This window comes from Hetaerina americana, unplaced genomic scaffold (genome assembly GCF_022747635.1).
Source record: "Hetaerina americana unplaced genomic scaffold, ioHetAmer1.1.p SCAF_7, whole genome shotgun sequence".
Lineage (NCBI taxonomy): Eukaryota > Metazoa > Arthropoda > Insecta > Odonata > Calopterygidae > Hetaerina > Hetaerina americana.
Genome location: NW_027287316.1, coordinates 17,187,377 through 17,204,669, shown reverse-complemented (window position 1 = coordinate 17,204,669; position 17,293 = coordinate 17,187,377). Strand labels below are relative to the sequence as shown.

Genomic DNA, 17,293 nt, shown 5'->3' with positions numbered 1-17,293 from the left:
CAGCCACAAGTATAGAGGATAACCAATGGCAATGAAAATGTCTACAAATGCTACTTTGTACGAAATTTTATTAAATATAGACACGCTTAACTGTATTACACTGATTCATATTTGGCCATTTTTGATATACTGAATGAGTCAAAGATCAAAAGAATACTTTTCATTGACTCTTACTTACCACTTAACTAAATATTTTTGGGCTGGGCTAATTGTGTATCCTGATTGGGTCAGGCCATCTCATTTTCCAGGATGATTTGCCTAGATTTATTTCTTCATCAAATCAACTTGCATCACATCAAAATCATGATAATAATATTTAATAATAGAAAATAAATAGCGTACAGTGAGAGAAGTCTCCAATTAGGTGTACAACTTACATGATGCAAACTTGATGACACTAAGGCGACTTTGATCACGCCAATTTAAAATAACTGCACATCTGCAAACTATAAGTTGACATGCCTTTTCAAGAAGGCAAGAAATAAGTGTAAAGACTATTGGCTAATCAATAAAGAAAAATTCTAATCTGTAATCAAAATTGAAGTAAGCAGTATGAGCTGTAACCATTAACTTCACTCTATGTAACTAAACTGACTCATGTATAATACTTTTTCCAATATGAATCAAGAATTTTTGGTGCGAAAATGGTGTCTCATTCCTCGGGATTTGTGATGAGCTCATTCATCTCCTCACTCAATGATAATTGTTGATTTCAAAACCCAATGATTTCTGGAGCTGGGGAAAATGATCCAAGGAAATCTTTGTGATTTAATCAAAGACCATAAACATGCCTTTTGAAAAATTATTTTATTATTATTAAAAAATTTACTATATTTCAATTAATGCACAAAATCTGATAAAACCAAAGATAAAAACAGGCTAAGTTTCAACACTTTTACAATATTGTCTCACAAAATAAATAATTTAAATAAAATGCCTTCACTGCCTAATGAATATGAATGGGCGACTGGTTGGTCAGATTTATCAAAAATATACTCAATTTTTTTAAATTTTTTTAACCAAAACTTTTTATCTATTAAAGTAATGAAACTGCATCCTCTCCAAATACATAACTTGTTCAGAGCATAAACTGACCTCATAGGAATTACTCTTTCACAATCAGATAGTTCAAGTATAAACGCTACATCATCCAGCCTCTTAAAAATGTTCATTGTAGCACAGTATAAAACTGTTTCAATGACGTGACACACAGAGGCAAATTTTGGGTAAGTCTTCAAGAGTGAATTCAACATTCCTTCACTCTGAATCATCACCTTCTCCAGGCTTTTTAATGAGCTTCATCTCTTCAGCTGACTTCAGAGCTAGAGATGCTAGGTTACGAATTTTTACGTATTCATCACCATCTGCAAAATTACAAAAAACATGATTTGTTCAATCATTGGTAAAGCAGTGTGTACCCAATAAAAGAATGAATGACAAAAGGAGCTGATTGTCAATACATTAAAAAACTGACAACAGTTCCATCAAAGTAAAATATAATCATATTTAATTTGCATTATGATTTCGATGATCAATTCTACTTATACTCATAACTGATTTGTTGCAATTGAACAAATATATACTAACCCACTCTTGACAACATCATTAGAATTTCTAACAAGTTAGTTTCAATGATGCTTTCAGCCACCTCTTTACTGCTCCGCATCATTGCTTCAACCATGGCTGCTCCTCTATGCTGAAAGCCAGGCACTGGCAGGGCAAGTAATGCCTGGAGGGCTTCCACCCACCTGGGACATTGCTGCAGCGGAAACAAGTAGAAATGAAACAAAGCATAGAGAGAGCACTAATGGTTAATCACAACAAGGGCATGGAAAGTCAGAAATAATGTTAAGATAAATACTAAAGCAATTAGAAATACCTTATCTGTCCACCAAAAACCAGTTTTTCCATCATAATTTTCAATGAAAAAAAATGCCCAGGAGATCTTAGTTTGAGCCTTTGAATTTGAATTCTATCATTTTTGAGGAAAATGCACTGTATTATGAGCGATAGAAGTTCAGATATATTACTTTTCATTATAATTTAAAGAAGTCCCTATTGACATTAATTCAATACCCATTGTTTATTACTGAACAATTAAAGGTATGAATTAAAATTGTGCATGTTAACTGAATAATGAGCCTAAGAAAAATACTCAGAGAAAAGCAGTTTCATTGGCTGGCCGAAGTGGGCACAATAGGGAGTCAATCACAATATTAATGATAGTGGATCAGCTGATGCAGGCTTCCACATGTGCTCTGTGCGTCTGTGATTACAATAAGGTTATGCAAAGTTATTTTAAGAAAAGGTATCTAATCACATTACTGCATGTTATTTCCAGTATTTCACACCAATATTACCTGTTATTCTCAGGGTGCATGTAAAATGCCATATTGTTTGGTTTGAATGCTTTAAGATATCCTTTTCATGTCATGGATACAACTGAGAGAAACTAACGACATCCAGGTTTTAATAAAGGGGAAACAGCTTGAATCCAATCAGTATAAAGGAAGCAAAATGGACACCTGGATCATCAACAATATCACTTAGAAAATTTGAAATCCTATGATTATCCAAAAGAGACAGAAAACCAGAACAAGAGACTTCAACAAAAAAACATTTTGGAAGCTGTAAATACCAAGGTGGCCGCAAAAATGGGCACATTCTCCCTGAAAGTTAGGGTAGTGCAGTGGCTAACATATTGGCTTCCCACCCAGAGGTCCTGGTTTCGAATCCTGGAGATTTGAATTTTTTTCAGAGGTATCCTGATCCGTACTTGAGGTGCTTTGTGGAGAGCACTTAGAGCGAGTATAGTCTGTCAGAAGTGACGTTAAACTGTGGACCCCCTGGCATCTTTCATTAGGAGTAGACTAATACCAGCTTTCTCTCCACACTTCCTCCTTTCCCATCCATTCCTATTGGTGCAAATGACATCAACTGCCAGTCACCTTCCCTAATAACTACTATCACTACTACTTTCTCCCTTCAATCAAATACTCTAGGCAGTAATGATAACTCAATCCACTTTTTCCACTCTCTGTAGATTTTGGCTTGAACAAACTTCCCTTCTCCCAACATACATTTAACTCTCAATTATCCATTCCACATGGATGCATAATGAGGTACATATTATTGAAAATCACATAACCAAAATATGTGAAAACTATGGTCCAGTAACTTCAAACTTGTGTTTCCAAACGAGTAACAAAGTTTCAAAGAATGAAATTATCTTTGTTAAGAATTAGATTGTAATTGTATTAAAATTTTGAAGGTCTAGGAAGAGAATATCATTAGATAGTCCAAAATATTGATAATCCGCAAAATGGGTAATCAAGACTTTACTGTATTTAAAACTTCATGATTTCATTTTTTTCCGAATAAAAATAGGGCATAAAACACATTCTAAGTTATCCATGCATGCTGGGAATGCTGTAGCATAAATGTTTTTCATAAATTATTTTTTGCCAAACAACTTTTGGAAATTTTTGAGGGTTAAGTTTATTTTTGGGCAGCTGCAGTACTCACTGCTACTTATTCTTATCTCCTGAATACACACCTTGATCATTTTTTTGCAGCACTTGGAACTGTTTGATAAAAGAATAGCTAAGGCACCAGCAGCAGCCATCACTGTGTCAAAGTCTGCCTCCTCCTCGTCTTCATAATCATCTTCCTCCTCTTCTTCTGCCTTTTTCTCCCCATCCCCATCTTTCTCTTCTCCTTCCTTCCCTACCTCCTCTTCTTTCTTCCCTTCCTCTTCTTCCTTCTTCCCTTCCTCCTCCTCCTTTATCTCTTCCCCATTGTCATCAACCTCCACTATCCTCCTCTCTTCTTCCATCATCTTCATTTTCTCCTGCTGCCTCTTCTTTCTAAGTTCCTCCATCTTCCGCAATTCCTCTTCCTCCTTCTTCCTTTTCTCTTCCTCTTGTTTCCTCCTTGCCTCCTGCCTCTCTTTCCTCTTTGCTTCCCTTCTGGCCTTCTCTTCAGGATCTACAATCACTTGAGTTGCTTCAGTGCAAAGAAGAACCATGAATTTCAAGCGATCATTGTCTCCTTCATATGCCTTTATGACCTGAAAGTAAATATAAATTGATTGTTTAATACAATTTAAAATACATCTGTTTTTGCAGAGAGGCTATGGCACTGATTAAATCAATGAATCACACAATTTAAGTTAATCTAACTATTGCTAAAAGGCGTGCAAACAATGACCAGGCTGAAAAAATTAAAATTATAAAAAGAGATGGATTGAAAAACTATACTTTTACTTTAAAGTTCAGATGGAAGATGTTTCAGGTTTTATCAAAAAAACACATTACAAAATTGGGTTTCCCAAAAGTTATTTATTTTGTTCACTTGGAAGGCATGAACACTGAATTGACAATGTGGCCAATATTCCTAATGAATTCAAATCGAATAGATTGGTAGGTGATGTACTATGGACAGCAATGGTAAGTACTAGGAATAATATTAATTAAACTAATTATATTATTAGGTGTAACATCACTTTGAATGCTAATAAGTGCACATAGGTACACCCAAACAAGTTAAATCTCTATTGAGGTGCAACTAGATGGCATGCTTCACCTTTGCTTGTTGGCTTACTGGAAATTACATCACACAAAATAACCATGTTATGAAAACCACCATGAGAAAAATTTATACATAATGTACTTTTCAATGAAGAAGTAATACCAAATCAGTATAGCCACTGAAAATTATACCACCAAAAAAGATCAAAACCATGACAATATAAACCATGGCAGGAATATCAAGTTACGAGTCAAGGAACACGCTAGGTGTCACAAAAATCAGAATAACAACTCTCTCTTCGCCAAGCATTTACTAGAATTCAACCACAGCAGTGACTTTGTCCCAGAGATATTACACACACTCTCAAAAGGATTAAAAATGGACGCTCTCGAGCAATTAGAGATTAGAAGGCACTTTGTGAACCCCAACATGACACTTTGTAATGAGCAATTATTCCCATACCCCTCCCCACTCCTCTCCGAGAAATTAGCCTGGAAATGGTCAAAACAATCCATCAACGCACCTGCGAGCCCCCACCCCTCTCAAATCCTTCCAACCCTCCCCGCCCCAACTCTGTCCTGAGGGTATATATGCTTGCTCTGTCTGTTTTGCAAATTTGTACCTGATGATGCCGCAAGTCGGTGAAACGTGTTGTACCGTATAATAAAATCTGTGGAAAAGTACGAGTCTTTCTTTCTTTTTTAGTAATGGATGACAATATTTGTTTGAAAATTGCAATTCAGGTTGAATGTATCCGCAGATATCTGCTCTTTTGATCATTTGAAAATCTAATCGACGTGGAAATTAAACATACACAATTTAGTAGTAAAAATACTTTTAATGAAGTAAACACAAAACTTTAAACTTTTAATGAAACTTGAAAAAATAAGTAAATTGAAGAGTTGTGTAAATATAAGTAAAAATAAATAAATAGATTCAAGATATGTTAATTCGAGGTTTTACTGCAGATGCATATATTTTCCAGGGAGTTAGATGCTCCATAAGCATTACATGGGGGCTATATTGTTGTATGTTGCTTAATGAGTTGATTGAAATAGACTGTAAATGGTTTTTGATGATAGAATGGTTACATGTCCAGGAATGTTCTTTTTAAGGGCTGAATTTACAAATAGAACTTACCTCGGGTGAGAGCATAAGATTTGTCATTACTTGAGTGGCCGCCCTCCTCAGTAATGTGTGGTTTTCATACAGGTATGTCTCTATTTTCTGCAGGCCTTGTTCTTTCATAATTCTTGCAAAAAAATGAAAATCATTATTTGGATATACCATTTGCATATATATTAGATATGGAAGGGAAATGAATTTTCAAAACCAAGAAAATTTAAGTTTTCAGCTGTGTGTATGCTACATGTATATATTATTTAGGTAGTAATTACAATTGAATTTTAGCATTACATGTTTAAACAGCTTCGATACACACCAAAGTTATGCTTGCAAGAAGAAGTTGATATAAAACAAAAATGTTTCTCAACACACTTAGTTAAAATGCTGGGTATTGCATATGTAAAGATGCAGTGTATTGACCCTCCAGAATACTGTCAACTGATATTCTCTATTATTCAACCTCTAGAGAATCAAGATGATCTAATAACACATTCGTGGGCTAAATTGAGATTGGAAGAGAGAGTGCCTACTGTATCCATTAAAAAAAATGAAAAGTTATGCTGATAGTTAGATTTTTAGTAATCACTGGTTTGAACATAAATACATCAATCACCTGAAAAATGTAGGCTATATTAATGCTATTTTCTAAAGGACAGAATTGAAATTGCATAATTAATAATTTCTGCTTACCTCATACGGACAGTTTCACTCACTCCAGCAAGATTGCATAAAGCCATTAGAGCCTCAAAGTTCTCCAAACCAGTGAAATCTACATGAAGGAGATTCAATAAGGGCCGTACAACTTCAGCACACTAATGGAAAAATATTGTAATGAAAAAAAACTACATTCAAGCAGCTGTACCAAACAATAAGTTCATAATACATTTGTTGTTATTATACAGCACTATCTGGTTATTATTTTATTACTGTTTTCAAAGTATAAGCATACACACATAGTGCTTCAATTACTGCTTGTATGATTGAAAAATTCTCGAAATGTCAATTAAAAATTACATATATATATAATTTCAAAAGATTTTACATACATGGTTTGAATAAAAAGTGTTGGGAAAATAATGAAATGTAATGAAATAATTGACTTTGTAATTCCACACACTTTATTTAAAAAACACGACCCAGGTTTCGACGTTATAAATAAATAAATAAATAAAGTGTGTGGAATTACAAAGTCAATTATTTCATTACATTTCATTATGTTATGCAAATTCCACAAAGTTACGCCTGAGACAACAAATTGTATTGGGAAAAGTTTCGGAGAAATAGATTTGTTCCAGATAATGCCCCAAAATGCTACAATGCCTCAAAATTCTTCTAAGTACATCCCTTGAGCATCGACACACTTTATCCACCACTTGAGGGCTCCCTGGTAGGCTGATTCCAGAAAGTCCTTAAGGGTACACGTGCAAACTTCTTTGACAGTACTTAGGGTCCCATGGTGGTGTCCTCGGAGGGTGGATTTCACTTATGGGAATAGGAAATAGTCTTATGGGAATAGGCTGGAGTCAAGTCGGGACTGTAAGGAGGTTGGGGATGTGTCGCAAAGCTGATTCAGAAGGTCTTCGCAAGCTGACACTGGACTCTGCTTTTGGTCATCCATCAAGACCTTCAGGATAAATTTAGTGCATATCTTTTGCATCACCAAATTTTTAGTACTACTGGTTTGCGCTGTAATCTTATCAATGAAAATATGATGCTATCATGGGTACACTTAAATGACAGGTTGAATTCAGCACTTCATGCACACACTGAACAGTGTCGTTGGCTCTTGATGTCGACAGCTGTCCAGCATGGGGCTCACCCTCTTGGCCATATACGAATAACTTGTGCCACTTAAAAACTGCAGTTTATGACATGCTTTCATTCTTGAGCATTTGAAAAATCATGCCCAACATTTCTGTACCCGATTTGATGGAATACTGATGTTCAATTGTCCACTCCATTTTGTGCTTGCATGGAGTCACCCGACAGGGGTCCACAAAAAACAGGAATGAACACTTATAGGCTATTGGTGCTTGGCACGCATTGAAGATCAGGCCTCCCAACACAGTGCAACCGTGCTGCGATGTACAGCCACATCAGAAAATTTGTTCATGATACTTTCCATACAAACCTTGTATGCTTAGACCTGAATTTAAAAAAATTCAGTTCATTCAAAAACAGTTTCAAAGTACCAATGACATATGAGACCATGACGGACCATCAAAAATCGTTATGGAGTTTTAAATACTTTAGGCCACAGTTAAAAATACTTGTTTGCAGATTAAACACTTTTTACATAGGTATGTACATTGACATGAACCAAGTTCCATTTATATGAAAATTAATCATTAATGGAAGATCCCTTTTCTATTTATATTATTTTTCTTAATTTCATCTTTCCCTTATCTGATACATATTCATGCACTTCAGCAAAGTAGTAATTTCATAATCAAATTAAATAATTCAATTTGAAGTGTGATTTTGGGCACCAAAACTATTTCTATCACACTGAGTCAAAGATGGAAACTCTCATGCATGTATCTGATGTGCGAGTATGGGTGCACTAAAAGGATGAAAACTATGAAAAAACTTACTCCGAGTAATAAAAAGTAATTGTGTTTCATGTAAGGATGATACTGAAAGACTGAGAAAGAGGATACTCACACTACAGCCTTTCTTATGAACTTAGTCCTCACACATAGTTTCACAAACTTGAGTTCTGTTCGATGGTTTGCACTCCGTTAATTTATCTCAGAAGATCGTATTGCAAACCTGCATGTTTCTATGAAGGAATGCTATGCTAATTAAATGATTATTGCAACATCATACAACCTTTTCAACAATAGTGAGCATATAAAGGGATATTTATTCAGCAAGTAAATATTTTACAGTCATGTGAGTTGATTTTGAAAGTCTCTTGATAGGAATTGAAATGATGCAGTTCATTACTGTTTTCCTCACGCAAGATTGTCTTGAGTAAGTACAGTGGCAGTAAGTATCTCAATCACCCAACTCACGGGTGATCTCTAAACTAAAAGCTTCTCAATAACTTTTTTAATATGTATGAATGTTGTTATTCCCACTTATAACAATGCAAACCATATAGAAATGCATTTATTAATTACAGACCTGGAAATTGGCAAAAATATTATGATACTCTTTGTTTTTTTAAAAATACTAGTCTTTGCAATAATCAGCTGTTATTAAGTGCTGATTATTTTGGCATAGTCAGTTCTTTAATGGTGAATTTTAAAATCAGTGGCGACCCCTGATCCTGGTGCACAGGAAGCATAAAAACATCATTTTGGAAGTTACTACCAATGACTTTAAGAATTTTTGCCATCATGACCCAGAACTAGACTTCTCAACACTAAATAATCACCGTAAACAAAAAAACAATTTAATACCCCTTTATATGTAATGCCTTTAGCACATTTGGCAACGTTTTCAATAAAGAACTATATACAAAACCTTGATCATACCCTTTGTCCAGGAAAAGCCACAGTGGGGTCAATGGTTATGCCAATTCGTGCCAATGCTTGAGAAGCACATCTTCGGCCTTGTTCAGTGTTTTCATGTGGATCTGTTGTCAGTGCCATAGTGAGGAGAGCTTTGGCACCTCCTTGCTGTACCACTATTCCTCTCAAATCTTGCTGATTACATAATGCATTGAACACCCTGATTCAAAGGAAAGGGCATTGATTTATTTGACCATCCAGTAAATTAGGAACTCGTGCATAAAACAAGAATCACAGTACCATAGCAACAGAAAATACCATGAGGGACATAACCTTATTATGTAAGTGCTTTCAAAATATTTGTGAATCATAGGATTTAAATAAAATTGCATGGTCTTCAACATTAATGTGCAAAATAGTTACATTTCATGCTTTAAAGGATTGTTTTCCCACACTTCACCTTCAAATTAACTCATTGATCAGATATATTCATCCCTTTTTGAAAAGAATATATACTTATTAATTAAAAAGTGTGCAGATATTATTTTCACAACTAAAATTTTATTCATTCAAATGATTGTTAAGAAAACAGTTTCATAATTTGAGGGAGGAGGGCAAGGGGAGACTCAAACTAATACAGTGCATGGTGGTACCAGAATTTCAACTTTCAAGACAATAAAATTTAACTTTCCAAGAGAAAAATGTTTCGTTTATACATCTCTATTACTTTCTAATTTACTTAATTTCCCCTTGGAAAAATATTCCAGGCATGCAAAAACTATTACAAGTTCCCCTTAATGGACATTTTAAATTTTTAGAATAACCTTTTTTATTGAACAATTGTACTTTTTCACAGAATAATTTATGGTTCAATATATTTCACAGCACATATTATGCCATCATCAGGCAACACAGACTATTCCAAGGAAGTTATTTTGAAGGTAATGCCAGCCATTACAACCTCTGAAATGCCTACAATGTTATATGACTACAAGCTGGGAAAAGTTAGGTAACCTTCTTTATCTTGTTTTGGATGAAGCAGAGTTTAATAACATAATTACAAGTGTAATGAAACAATGGATTTAATTTAAAATGCCTTCACTCAAATCGATTTTGGCTTGGCAGGTCATATAACAAGATTACTAATATTTATTTAAAATTTTCTTATTCATCCTTGGTTTTGCATAGTCTGCCTCAAAAAATTCAAAATTCACTAGACGCTATATTACCTGACATACGTACTGCCACTAGAGTGACCCTTAGTGGGACCGAATACCCCCATCAAAATTTAAGCCTCCTATCTTTTGAGCAAAAAATAAAATAATATCATAAAAGAAATCACTTACCGACATATCAGTTCCTTACAAGGAGCACTTTCAGTATTTGATAATGACACCAATGCAGATGCTACACCAGCTTTTCCCAGAACCTAATGAAAAGGCGTATTAAAATATTTAGCCAGACACTACAGTGGCATTCAAAATATCTAATATGAAGACAATGACTCATTGCTTTTTGGTGTGCTAACAATCACATTATTCAAATAAATTCACTCATTTACACATACATGTTACCATTGAAACTGATTATGGATTTCACGCACTCTTTTTTAAGCATACTTGAGTTAATAGATTCATATTTCACCGTGGAATTAGAAGCGAGATAGTGAGAAAGGGGAGGAGTAAAATGGAGAAAGGGCGGCAAGGGAATCTGACATCTCAGGAATCTTAACATTTTTTATCTAAAATATTTTTGAAAATTTTTTCACAAAAAAATTATTTCAAACATTTGTATAGTAAGAGACATTTTAACTTGAACCTTTTTTATTTTAAAACAACAAATTGTGGAAAATAGATATCCTTAAACAATTTAAAATATAAAAAGCTCAACCAATATTTTATAATGTAATGATAGAGGAATCACGGCTCATTCTTCCTAATCTATGACCTCCCTCTAGATGAGCTTACATGACTTTCTAATACCGGAGAAGCCACTCAATCAGTATGCAATATTAATGATCATGAAAAATTTCAATGGCGAAAACATTGCCTTTTAGTTTTGCAGCCATTTAAAAAATATTATACATATTTTACCATGAGTTATAATAAAAAATTAACATGAAATATTAAGTGGATAAGAATACATCATATAGTTAAGTTAGATGGGCAAGTGCCACTGTTTAAGTTTCTCCTCAAGTACCAAAGGTCATTTATGCATTATTTGGAACCTTTAATTTTTAATTTTACTTTCATTACAATGGTATGATGAAAAGAGGCATTGAGATAAAAGTGAATGAGATTAGCTGCAGAGAAATGCCCTGGGTAACTTGAGTAGAGTCAGACTCCACTTGAGAAGGATTAATTATCAGAGATGATAATTATTGATTCATGAGCTATGAAAACTTTCAACTTACATCAGTCCTTTTTGCAACAAAATCGGGGTCATCCAATTCATGCTCTTGCGGGATATGATGCTTAGCAAACTCGGCAAGTTTCACAAGTTCTGGAGTTGGAGCTTCTTTCTTGTCATAGGCATTAACCAAATTCACAAATGTTGTGACAACTCCATAAACACAGGATCTGTTGCCAGACTATGGAGATGAAGTGATGTAATTAAGTCAAGGTAAGATAGGACAATTTAATGCACAATGAGAAAAAAACATGAATTTCAGTGTGATGATATAATTACAGCGTTTGCCTCTTTGATAAAAAAAATTCATTTGTTCAGAGCCAATTTTATATTTTATTGATTGATGCTAATTCAAGGAATTCAACACATATTGACCATGCGAGTCTTATTACCTACATGATGATTGAAACTTCAAAAACCAGAGAAGACAAAAAAATTATTAAGATGAGTAATAAAGGGCTACAGTAGGTTTTTGAGTGACCAAAGGAAGAAACACTACCACACTCCTTAGCTCCAGCTTAAATGACAATGAATACTAAACAATACATAAACCTTCCTTCAGCTCCACTAACTTCCTGCCTCCCTTCATTCTATCAAAAATACTATTTTCATCAGCCTCTATCTTGCTGGGCCAACATTCTCCCATCTGTTAAGAGTTTTCAGCATTGAGGGAAAAAAATAGCAAATGGAAATGGAGACATTTTTGAACTGTTAGGAATTATACATTGAGTTCATTACACATTTGACACTTCAATAAATTGAAATTTTAAAATATTTTTTTCCTTCCTCGTTTAAATCATTCAAACTGGCAATTAGGGTGAGTACAACAATACAATTCTATCCCATTTAGCCGTAGGTATTTAGTTTTCCCCCGCCCAAAGACTTTTCAATCAAAAAATTACACCAGTTAGCATAAGATGACAAGTGAAATCCCAAGCAATGTCAAGACAGATTTCTGCTCTTGCACATAAGGAAGAACAGTAAAATGGATAAAACAGCAAGGACATGTTTCAACCACCTTGGACGATGCTTCAGGAGAGATTCTACTGGGGGATAGATAAGAGATCCCGCTCAATACATTTTAACCAAAAATTAAGTTTTTCCTTTATCGCCTAACTCAGATACAATGCTTCCTACATCACAACTGATCACTGTAATCACACCAAGATTCAGAGGACAATTTGAGTCTACTAGCAGGAAATATTCAAAAAGAAGAATGGAATACATTACTTTAGGCTAAACTTTGGGACAGCTTTGAATATGTCATGTATTTGATGATGCCATAAAAGCATTCACTCATAATGTTTATACTCAGTATATTCCTCCATCCCTGTTAGAAAAGAGATTGGTTCTCTAAATTTTAAAGCCCTGTGTAAAAAATATAGGCGACAAAAGTTTTGCTACAACACAGGTTGAAGCATTAAAGGGCAGGTACGGAGTACAACACTTCACGTGAGGGAAATTTGGTGATGATGATAATTACATGCTTACACCTTGAGGTAATATTACACATGATTTTTTAATGAATGATGGTGGCAGGTTTGTGATTCGACACCCTCCTAAGATATGTGACATAACTAAAAATTAGGAAAAAAACACAAGGGATTTTTTCTAAAATATAAAGGAAAATTTTGTTCTTAACCTCTAATTATCAAGGTGGTTAAATCCATACCAAAAATATTTTTCATGTAAAAATGTAAAACAAGTATACCCTTTAGTTACCTTTCCAAGGTCTACAAGAGCTTGGATTGCAGGCTTATCTTCAATAAGCTTCTCCTTAACATCAGCGTCGAGAGTAAGATATGACAGACCTTCAGCAGCCCAGCGTCGAATATCTTGATCCTTCTGAGCACTTATTAAAAACCTAGTAAAATTGTTTAAATATTAGATGCATTCAACAGAACTAAATTTGTAATCAACTGCTATAAAAATGGCAACATTCAATCAGCAAGGGCATGGTCCTCAAGAGAGTTAACTTCATAATTTAACAATCCCATTACTCTTTTGTTTACCACCATTGAGTTGGATTCAATACACAATGAGTATAACTCAAAACAATTTTTCTCAAATTTTTGTTTACCCTGATACCAAATCAAAATGAAAGATGCTCAACAATTACAGGGAATTAATGAACAATTTTATGTAGCATACAATGCAAAAAATAGAAACTCATAAATCCAGAATCCGCAAAACTGGGGACAAGCCAAATTTTAAAAATTCTAGATCCAGGAGCGTGAAATAATAAACATACTTCAATAGGTAAATGCCATATTGCAGAAACAGATGCACAAAATTGTCATAAAAACATCAAAATATCAATAGTGAGAATGCTAATTTGAAAATAAAACCATGCCATGGCCATGCATACAAACTAATTTACATAACATTTTATTCTTCTAATAACCAGGCTAGGTTGAGACAAATCTTAAGTAACATTAACAGCCAATTCAAGTTTGGAAGTAGAAATAAAGGAAAGGTAATAAGATCTGGAAAATCAAATCCATGGGAGTTTAGTTTCCCTATTAATTCCAGCAAACTCATTCAGCTGCTCTTTCAACGGCATGAATGAAACCGACACAATTATAATGTGAGATGTCAAAATGCTGAGAAAGGATTCAATCAATCCCAAACCCATGTTTTTCTTAAAATTTAATAGGATACTTCAATTTGGCTCCATAAAATAATGAAGCTTATAGAATGCATGTTATTTTCAATCAGCACTACAGTTCAAAATATTTTTTTTAAACAATTAAGAATCTAGAAATATCTTAAATGATTTACCTTCTGCATGCCTCAGCAAGCTTATTGTTGGACCCTTCTGCGAAAGGTCTTATTGATGCATCTGTTCCACCACTACTGCCAAGTTTACAAAGACCCACAAGAGCTCGAACCTAACATAAAAATAGAGCATGAGTGATCATAAATCTAAAGATTTTAGCATGTAAAATAGAATTTTATCCAATGACCAACAATATTAAAATCAATTTCAACTATCTTGTTTTGAACATTGCTCTTACTATTACATTTACCAAACAAATACAAGGTTAATCAACCCAAAGGTTAGTTTGATAGGTGAGGGTATATTTCACCTTGTGATATTATAATACTCAAATTAATAAATGAATATAAATATCTAAGTCTAAGTAAGCCAAGTTAATTTAAATAGATGATAAAGAGTAAATTCAACTAAAATTAATATGTAATACTTAAAATGGCTATTTTTCAAATTGCAGATGGTGAAGGCATGATTCTCAACTTAAGTAAAAATGAACCAAAACAGGTATATTAATTACTCGGACAGGTGGTAACATCTAAAGTATTAATAACTTGGGCCCGAATTCCCTTATTTTGGAGATTCAGCAAACATAAGAAATGATACAGAAGTATAAACTCACCCTTATACTATCATCTTTTGACTGATACAGTTTCTTGAGAATGTGCACTCCTTGATCTATGATTGTTTTCACCTTGTCTTTTTTGGAAGCTCCAGCAATAATGCATTCACAAGCCACTTTCTGTAAAAAAAATGATTAGCTATTGCCATTAATTTCATAGAAAAAAGATGCATGTGTCACTGGAGTGCATTGAGTTGAAGACACACAAGCAGATATCACAGTCGGACTGAACAAATCATGGATCCCAGGTTACCTTTGGTGTAAAACAGATAAATCACAGTTAATTCACATTAAAAAATTTAAACCTTTGCTTTCCTTCAATAATTTTGTGTTCTGACCCTATATCACCCAACAACACCCATTCAAAACACAGACTAACTAAATCAAATGAACAAAACACATTAAAACATAAGCCAGGAAAAGTGAATAAATTAATGCATCAATATGCTAGCAGCATGGAGAATGACATCATTCTATCACTGCCCAATCTTAGGTAAATCAGCTTTTTTGGAAGATGTCTATCACACATTTTGGAGAATGCTTTGATAATCAACATCAGCATATTTAAAATTACAGGCTAATGCTTCCACATACCTTGTGTCATTATCTTTTACTTAAAAATATTTGCCCGAGTTAAATTTTCTTAAGTTTCTAATTTTAATAGCATTTTTCAACCCAGTGCTGCTATGCAATTTTCTCTAACAAATCAATGTTTTTGTAAAAAAGCTAACTTTACAGGTAGTTCTTAGGGTAATGTTTTATCAGTTAATATAAGTGCAGAAAATCATCCTGAATAAGAATGGAGTTGTCCTTTTGGAAAGGAATATGGAAGTGAAATCAATGTGTTAAGAATGAGTAAGTGCAATTATAAAGATGAGCAGTCCAAGTCTCACATTTGTGTACAAAATTATTACTTGAAACAATTCTTATTTATGCTATGCTAATAATCAGAACACAATCTCAATTTATGACCATCTTAATTTCAGATGATTCGGTTAAATCACTTTTGTGTCCAATCACTATGTTTCTGTTGTACTTGTAACATGTAATCAATGACTATTACAAAATGATTGTTCAGAAACATAATTGTAACGGCAAGTATGCTCCGAAGTGCCCACTTTTTATAACTTACAAAAAAATAAAATATTTTGCAAAATTACAAATACAACTGAAAATATCGAACAAAGAATAATGCATGGATTTTATTGCCATGGGAAATCAAGAGCTGACAGTGATGTTACCAAAAATGTGAAATTATGAATCCATCAAATATGTGCTAGAGAATTCTCACCTGCTGCAGAAGATCATCAGAATTGGCCATCACAAGAATCATCTCAATCACTCCTTCACGTGCAAGTATTGTGTTGCCAACTTCTAGAGGACCAAGTAAAAGTGAAGTGAGAGCTACAGTCACCCGCACTTTGGATTCCAAATCTGGACTCCTTAGTTTATCCCTTGAAAGAAAAAAACATAAGTAAACATTTGTGAAGCAATAATGCCTGCAGATGACTCTGTGCATCTATTTCCGAATTCCTGATAGGGATGGATGTGGCCATAAGTTTCAACTGGTCAGAGCTTGATATGCTTTCAGCAGGACGGCAAAGGTTGGTTTTGAAATATTTTGCAAAATTCAAGAAGATTTTTAGACAGAATATGCTCATAATGGCAAGCAGTGCCATGAAGTATGAAGACAATCAAAGATTTCCAAAACAATGCGGAACAAGAAAAGTTTGAATGTACTCATCAATAAAACTGTGACCAAAACATGACTTTGAATTTTACTGTAAATATATTTCAATTTATCCAAACTAAAAAGAACAAAAAACCATAAGATTTCGAAACTGGACCACTCTTATTTTTAAATTACATGACATGCATTCGGGTTCAAGTAGTATTGAACATTGTGATGCCGTGATATAATGCTTACACAATGACCTTATCCAAGGACTAAGGTTGATCCTCAATTCTTATGGAAATACGTAATTAATGTTTTAATAGAAACTTCTACAGTCAATTAAATATCACAATTAATAACTTGAATGATATGGTTTTAATTTGTTTTACGGAATCCCATGCCTAGACAAAAGACACTTACTCATTTCAAACTTTCTTCTGCTTCAATTTTAAATTACGGGATAGTCTGAGAACAAATTAACTCCTCTTTTCAACTTTTTATTTGAGAGCAAAGAATGTGTACATGTCAATTCATTTATATGCCCTAAAATGCAACATAATGCACTTGGTCATGATATCTATTTCTTCCTATTAAAAACAAACTACAGAGATATACTTGAATGGCTCAGAAGATGCTTGACAGTTTGTGCTCTTCATACAAGAGACATTGATTACTCCAAAGTAAGGAGAGTCAATTAAGCT

At 33.9% G+C, this 17,293-nt stretch overlaps 1 protein-coding gene across 1 annotated transcript in view; it reads right to left on the bottom strand.

Moving 5' to 3' along the window:
• Positions 1 to 788: 788 nt before the first annotated feature.
• unc-45 (unc-45 myosin chaperone) overlaps positions 789 to 17,293 on the bottom strand; it is a 32,182-nt gene continuing 15,677 nt past the window's right edge. The window contains exons 10-21 of the mRNA XM_071594962.1: positions 16,209 to 16,371; positions 14,918 to 15,037; positions 14,304 to 14,413; positions 13,245 to 13,386; positions 11,527 to 11,703; positions 10,460 to 10,542; positions 9,138 to 9,333; positions 6,346 to 6,467; positions 5,671 to 5,782; positions 3,557 to 4,069; positions 1,588 to 1,759; positions 789 to 1,364 (exon numbers count right to left, since the gene is read on the bottom strand). Coding sequence (XP_071451063.1) covers positions 1,258 to 1,364; positions 1,588 to 1,759; positions 3,557 to 4,069; positions 5,671 to 5,782; positions 6,346 to 6,467; positions 9,138 to 9,333; positions 10,460 to 10,542; positions 11,527 to 11,703; positions 13,245 to 13,386; positions 14,304 to 14,413; positions 14,918 to 15,037; positions 16,209 to 16,371 — 2,017 coding nt within the window. The 3' untranslated portion in view covers positions 789 to 1,257. The remainder of the gene's footprint in view (positions 1,365 to 1,587; positions 1,760 to 3,556; positions 4,070 to 5,670; positions 5,783 to 6,345; positions 6,468 to 9,137; positions 9,334 to 10,459; positions 10,543 to 11,526; positions 11,704 to 13,244; positions 13,387 to 14,303; positions 14,414 to 14,917; positions 15,038 to 16,208; positions 16,372 to 17,293) is intronic.